The 7,736-nt window shown below is 40.1% G+C and overlaps 1 protein-coding gene across 1 annotated transcript in view; it reads left to right on the top strand.

Annotated features, from left to right (window-relative positions):
• LOC110464446 overlaps window positions 1-5,983 on the top strand; it is a 17,301-nt gene extending 11,318 nt beyond the window's left edge. Inside the window, exon 5 of the mRNA XM_021519663.1 lies at window positions 3,031-5,983. Coding sequence (XP_021375338.1) covers window positions 3,031-5,843 — 2,813 coding nt within the window. The 3' untranslated portion in view covers window positions 5,844-5,983. The remainder of the gene's footprint in view (window positions 1-3,030) is intronic.
• The last annotated feature ends 1,753 nt before the right edge of the window (window positions 5,984-7,736 follow it).

The raw sequence follows: 7,736 nt of genomic DNA, 5'->3' as shown, positions 1-7,736 counted from the left end.
CGTTCTCCCTTGGGGAGGGGGTAAAGTTTACTATAGTTTATATAGGGAAACAACACTTTTGGGTATATTTTGACAATTTTCTGTTGGAAATTATTTTTACTTGGTCAGAATCATCCTTGGAGGAGGAAGATGGTTTTAAATTGTAAAATTGGGATTCCTACCCCAACCCTAGGGGCCAGGGCGGGGCCCAAAAGGGAAATTTAACCAATATTTCAAAAATCTTCTTCTCCAGACTCAGAGGTATTACGGTCATTTTCTCTGCATGGAAAGAAAATCATCAGGGGCTTTATTTAAATCGTAAATTTCAGGACCCCGGGCTATCCGTTCTCCCTTGGGGAGGGGGTAAAGTTTACTATAGTTTATATAGGGAAATAACACTTTTGGGTATATTTTATCCATTTCCAGCAGCAAATTACTCAAACTTAGTCAGAATCATCTTTGGTGAATGAGGGTATTACATTGTAAAATTGGGATTCCTGCCCCATCCCCAGGGGCTAGGGCGGGGCCCCAAAGGGAACATTTACCAATATTTTAAAATTCTTAACCTTTGATGACATGACAAGTACTTTCACTAAGTTTACATGCTGATTTCCACATCACATCTTAACAATAAAATAAAGCTACCAGTACCTATGATATAACTCAGGTGACCGCTATAAGGCCCTTGGGCCTCTTGATTAAATTAAAGGTATATTATCTAACCTAGTTTTATTAGTGTATTATAGGGCAGGTTTACAACACTGACCACAGGGGCTTACAAAGTCATATTAAGTGGCTGAACTAACAGATTTTGAATTTTTTACCTGACAGTGCATTTTATGAACTTTTACCAGATCCGTTCATCAGGCAAGTGAAATTGTTTATCCCTGGTATGCGTTGGGTCCTGCTGTTTTAATTGCAACTAATATGTTATACTGTAATGAATGAAGCCTATTTAATATAGATTTTAGAATAGTCCAGGTATAGGTAAAGCAATGTGGAGTACAGTTCAAAGTTGAGGTAGTGGGTGATTGTACATGTTGTGTCGGTAGTGGAATACAGACCACTTAGTATATACATAGTAGAGTACAGTTCACATTTGAGGTAGTGGGTGATTGGATGTACCTGTTGTGTCGGTAGTGGAATACAGACCACTTAGTATATACATAGTAGAGTACAGTTCACATTTGAGGTATTGGGTGATTGGATGTACCTGTTGTGTCGGTACTGGAATACAGACCACTTAGTATATACATAGTAGAGTACAGTTCGCATTTGAGGTAGTGGGTGATTGGATGTACCTGTTGTGTCGGGAGTGGAATACAGACCACTTAGTATATACATAGTAGAGTACAGTTCACATTTGAGGTAGTGGGGGATTGTACCTGTTGTGTCAGTAGTGTAAAAACAGTCCACTTAGTATATACATAACAGAGTACAGTCCATAGTTGAGATTGTGGGTGATTGTACCTGTTGTGTCGGTAGTGGAGTACAGCCCACTTAGTATATATATACAAAGTAGAGTACAGTTCACAGTTGAGATTGAGGATGGTTGTACTCGTTGTCTCGGTAGTGAAATACAGCCCATATAGTATATACATAGTAGAGTACATTTCACAGTTGAGATTGAGGGTGGTTGTACCTGTTGTGTTGGTAGAGAAATACAGCCCACTCAGTATATACATAGTAGAGTACAGTTCACAGTTGAGATTGAGGGTGGTTGTATCTGTTGTGTCGGTAGTGAAATACAGCCTACTCAGTATATACATAGTAGAGTACATTTCCCAGTTGAGATTGTGGGTGATTGTACCTGTTGTGTCGGTTGTGGAATACAGCCCATTTAGTATATACATAGTAGAGTACATTTCACAGTTGAGATTGAGGGTGGGTGTACCTGTTGTGTTGGTAGTGAAATACAGCCCCCTCAGTATATACATAGTAGAGTACAGTTCACCGTTGAGATTGTGGGTGATTGTACCTGTTGTGTCGGTAGTGGAATACAGACCACTTAGTATATACATAGTAGAGTACAGGTCACAGTTGAGATTGGGGGTGGTTGTACCTGTTGTGTCGGTAGTGGAGTACAGCCCACTTAGTATATATACATAGTAGAGCACAGTTCACAGTTGAGATTGGGGGTGGTTGTACCTGTTGTGTAGGTAGAGAAATACAGCCCACTCAATATATACATAGTAGAGTACAGTTCACAGTTGAGATTGAGGGTGGTTGTACCTGTTGTGTCGGTAGTGGAGTACAGCTCACTTAGTATATATACATAGTAGAGTACAGTTCACAGTTGAGATTGGGGGTGGTTGTACCTGTTGTGTCGGTAGTGAAATACAGCCCACTCAATATATACATAGTAGAGTACATTTCACATTTGTGATTGAGGGTGGTTGTACCTGTTGTGTCGGTAGTGAAATACAGCCCCCTCAATATATACATAGTAGAGCACATTTCACATTTGTGATTGAGGGCGGTTGTACCTGTTGTGTCGGTAGTAAAATACAGCCCACTCAATATATACATAGTAGAGTAGATTTCACATTTGTGATTGAGGGCGGTTGTACCTGTTGTGTCGGTCGTGGAATACAGCCCATTCAATATATACATAGTAGAGTACAATTCACATTTGTGATTGAGGGTGGTTGTACCTGTTGTGTCGGTAGTAAAATACAGCCCACTCAATATATACATAGTAGAGTACAGTTCACAGTTAAGATAGTGGGTGATTGTACCTGTTGTGTCGGTAGTGGAATACAGCCCACTCAATCTAGGTAGTATTTTACACTTTGAGTATCTAGAAAAATTAAGGAAGTAATACATACTATCTCAATTACCAGTGGAGAATATTACACTAAGTTGTGTAACAGGAAAGAGAAAAGTGTGCTTCCACCGGGGATCGAACCCTCGATCTCCAGGTTCCTAGTCGGACGCTCTACCACTGAGCTAAAGAGAAGCTAGAAGGCGACCTTAATCCTTTGTACAATTGAACCCTGCCACAGTTGTTCGATCTTGTTTTTTATCCAATGTTTATCTGTTTGATTGCAGAAACAACAAAGTCAACAGTCAGAGGTCAAACCTCAAGATCGGAGATCATCTCTACACAAGCCTTGGAAGATGCCAAGGAAGTGATCAGAAAGAACGGCATGGTCATCATCAAGGGCGCCTCCGGGGACGGAAAGACAATGATGTGCTACCAGCTGTTGAAGTGGCTAATGGATGGCGATAATAAGGATACTGGACTGTCAAAAGATCCGTTACAGCTTTACAGCATGTCTAAATGGGATGACATTGTTCAGCCAGAAGCACAGATAGCTTTATTTATTGATGATGTCAGTGCGGAAATTGTTGAAGAATTGAAGAGTAGGAAAGACTCTATACAGTCAGCATTTTGTGGCAAACTAAAAAGAAGATCAAATTGTTTGATCTTAAATGTTCGAGATGAAATTTTCAAAAGCACACAAATGTCCTCATGTGAACTATTTAATGACGATAACGCCATTGATTTGAGAGGTAAAAACATCATGACAAGTGCAGAAAAGCTGCAGATTTTAGAAATGTATGTCCCAAAAATTAAAGACTTATCTGGTGGTAAGGAATCTGAAATTGTTAAACTTGCACCGAAAATTGGGTTTCCACAGTGCTGCAGACTGTATAGAGATGTTCCTATCTTACGAAATGAAGGGGTTGATTTCTTCAAAAGTCCAGTTTATTTCATGGAAAAAACGTTAAAGAAATTACCAAAGGAATGCTCTGCTTCTCTTCTATTTCTCTTCCTCAATGATGGTCGGGTAAAGAAAGGAGACTTAGATCCTAACAGTGAAAATGTTGACAAGAAAATGCTAGAGATAGCTTTCCATGGCGTTGAACTAAGTCATGAAGACAAAATCAGATCATTACGTAGAAGTTTAGATGAAATATTAAGATCTCTGGTTGCAAAAACAAAAAACTGTTTTTTGTATGATGGTGATGATGTATTAGATGATGATGTTGATGATGATGATGTATTTTACAAATTTTGTCATGATTCTGTCCAGGACACTGTTGCCCTTTTGTATGGCAATGACACAAAAATTGGGTTCATAGAGAATTGTCCAAGAAAGTTTCTACGTTATATATCAACATCAAAAACCATTCCAAACAGAATAGTTATATCATCTAGTAATAAACATATGTATAAACGTTTAGTCAGAGAGTTTGAATCCGACACCAACAAGTACTGTTTTTTTAGAGAATATATAACTGCATTAGATGTATGGACAGATATTCAGTTTCTGCAGGGATTTATCAGATGGCTTAGAGGTCAGAATGTTGACAAAAACTTGTGCCATGAGATAAAGCTTGCCTTGTTAAATAAAGCATGTTCTTCTGGTTCAGAAGAATGTGCTTTATTCCTCCTATCGGAGGGTGTGAAACCTGACAAGAAGACACCGTTTTGTGTGGTAGAAGGAGGGAGCAAGAAAGTGTTAGAAAAGATTGTTGAATACTTGAATGATGAGATAAAACTTTGCTTGTTAAATAAAGCATGTTTTTCTGGTTCAGAGGAATGTGCTTTATTCCTTCTATCGGAGGGTGTGAAACCTGACAGGGAGACACCGTTTTGTGTTGTTAAGAGAGGGAGCGTGAATGTGTTACGTAAACTACTGGAGTATGACGTCACTCAGACAGCGAGGGTACACAGGTCACAATCATCATATTATGCTTACAATATCAATGTCCTACATGAGGCGTGTTTGTTTGAGAGAGAAGAGATGGTGACCATGTTGTATGACACTTACCCACACTTGATACATGACAATGTTGACTGGAGACGAAGCACGCTCCATCTTGTGGCACAGACAGGAAACTGTGATATATTTAAAACAGTGGAGAGAATTATACTTAAATCCTTGTATAGAGTCGAGGACGAACAACATAAGTGTGAGACAGTAGAAGGTCGTGTGGTGCACAAGAGTTGTGTGTGTGCTCAGTACATGTGTCAGTTAGTGGATGATAACGGGAGTACAGTGTTACATGTGAGTTGTAGGTGGGGACACAGGGAGGTTTGTAAATATCTGTGTGATTCGTACCCAGCACTAACTACAGCTGTAGACATGTGGGGGGAAACAGTGTTACATGTGAGTTGTATGGAGGGACACATGGAGGTTTGTAAATATCTGTGTGAGTCGTACCGAGCACTAACTACAGCTGTAGATAATGACGGGTGGACAGTGTTACATGTGAGTTGTATGGAGGGACACATGGAGGTTTGTAAATATCTGTGCGAGTCGTACCCAGCACTAACTACAGCTGTAAATAATGACAGGAGAACAGTGTTACATGTGAGTTGTAGGTTTGGACACATGGAGATTTGTAAATATCTGTGTGAGTCATACCCAGCACTATCTACAGCTGTAGATACTGTCGGGAGAACAGTGTTACATGTGAGTTGTGAGTGGGGACACATGGAGTTTTGTAAATATCTGTGTGAGACGTACCCAGCACTAACTACAGCTGTAAATAATGACGGGAGAACAGTGTTACATGGGAGTTGTGAGAGGGGACGCATGGAGGTTTGTAAATATCTGTGTGAGTCGTACCCAGCACTAACTACAGCTGTAGATAAGTACGGCTGGCATTGTCTACATTACATAGCTAGGTATACGTCAGATGTAGACATGTTCACTGAGTGTGAAACTCATGTTAAACAGTTCCTAGAATCAACAGGATGTAAGTATGACATCACAACCATACTAACCAATCAGGGAGAATCTGTTTTAGACTCTGCAAAGTTCCGGGCAAAGTACCGGGGGACAGAAAACAACCCTTTGTTTGATCATCTTGTCCGATTGTTAGCTCAGATGGTCCAAAGGGCCAAGTGAGCTTATGCCATGGTGCTGTGTCCATGGTTCGTCCGTCGTCCGTCGACCTTCATCCGTCCTCCATCGTCAACTTTTTAGCTCACCTGGCAAAGCGAGCTTATGCCATGGTACGGCGTCCGTCGTCCACCCGTCTGTTGTCCGTCCGTCCGTCCAGTGTCAACTTTTTACTTAAAATAACTTCTTCTGAATAACCATAAGGCGCAGGATAATGATCTTTGGCCAGTAACATGCTTGGGTGAAGGGCTACGCTGTTTGTTCAAATGAATGGCCTTGACTTTTATTCAAGGTCACAGCGGACAAATATGTTTGAAACCTTGAAACGACTTCTTCTGAATAACCAAAAGGCGCAGGAGGTTGATATTTGGCTTGTAAAATGATTGGAGAAAGGGCTACAAACTTTGTTAAAATGAATGACCTTGTCTTATATTCAAGGTCAAAGGGCTCAAATTTGTTTAAAATCTTAAAACGACTTCTGATTAACCATGAGGCCCTGGATATTATTTGGCCAGTAGATTGCTTGGATGAAGGGCTATCAAGCTTGTTCAAATGAATGACCTTGACCCACTTTCAAGGTCACAGGGGTCAAATGTGTTAAAGTCTTCAAACAACTTCTTCTCAATAACCAAAAGGCCCAGGGTACTGATATTGGGCCTGTATAAAGCTGGGATGAAGGGCTACCAAGTTTGTTTAAATGAATGACCTTCGCCCATATTCAAGGTCACAGTGGTCAATATATGTTTAAATCTTTAAATGACCTGTTCTGTATAACCAAAAGGCTCAGGGTACTGATATTTTCCCAGAAGCTCCGAGTTTGGAAGACTATAAACTCTGTTCAACCTAAAGTCCTTGTTCGACTTTCAAGGTCATATATTTAAATCTTTTAATAGGTTCTTATGAATCAAACACTGATATTCTGCCTGTAGCTGTATTTGAGTCCACTTTAAGATTACAAGTGTAAGATTAATACCAGGTGAGCGATTCAGGCCTCTTGTTAATTCAAAACGTCATTGCCAAAAGTCCTGTCTTGGTAGATTTTGTAAACATGTTTTATTAACATTTTATGTACTTGGAAGAAAAATGCTTTGCAAATATAAATGACCAGGGTTCTCAGTAGGTTTTGGCATAGGTGGTTGAAAAGTTATAATAGCTGTTTGGGGGCCGAAGGCAACCGCGTCGAAGACCGCCTCGATGACCACAGGCCGAGACGGGGAGAGTTTGATGTGCAGGTTTGCCTCCCTCTTGTAAGGGGGGTATGGGGGTCTCTCCAGAGTGTTTTTTTTTAGTGTTGCAATTAACCATATTTTACCTGAAATTTGTGGGAAGTTTTTCATAAAAGTTTTTTTGAAACAATTGAAAAATATTCCTCTTTTGCTTTATCTGTTGATGTTTCAAATTCAATGAGACTTGAAAACAAATCCATACATTACAACTATCAGTTTTGGATCTGTTTGCCAGATTCCAGTATTTTTAATATTCATGTTTCGAAATAAAACAAAAACAAGTAGAAGACTAGATTTGATCAAGATCAAAACACGGGATGTCCTCTGACAAACCTTGTACGTGTACCTTATTCATACCATGGATGGATGGATGGATGACGGGTTTCGCGCCTACATGAATCCGCCCTTACGGGTTTCATCTCACTGACGGAAGTCAGTGTTCTGTCGGCGTGAGGGAAGTTGCCTTCCCTCGGGGGTGGTTTGGAGTCGTCTATTCTATCCTATCCTTATCTTGTGGTGTAATTTGGAGACGACTCCTTGGTCCGAAATGGTGTGTCTTGCTGGATGTTGTATCTGTGATTGTTGCTCCTTACTAATGTTTTTGTGTCGTTGAGGGGACTCGAAATTGGCCAATGTGGCTTATATTAGTGTATATATGTACTTAAAAAAGAAA

The sequence above is a fragment of the Mizuhopecten yessoensis genome, unplaced genomic scaffold (assembly GCF_002113885.1).
Source record: "Mizuhopecten yessoensis strain PY_sf001 unplaced genomic scaffold, ASM211388v2 scaffold10989_1, whole genome shotgun sequence".
Lineage (NCBI taxonomy): Eukaryota > Metazoa > Mollusca > Bivalvia > Pectinida > Pectinidae > Mizuhopecten > Mizuhopecten yessoensis.
Note: the sequence above shows the minus strand (reverse complement) of the source record. Positions and strands in the feature narration are given on the sequence as shown.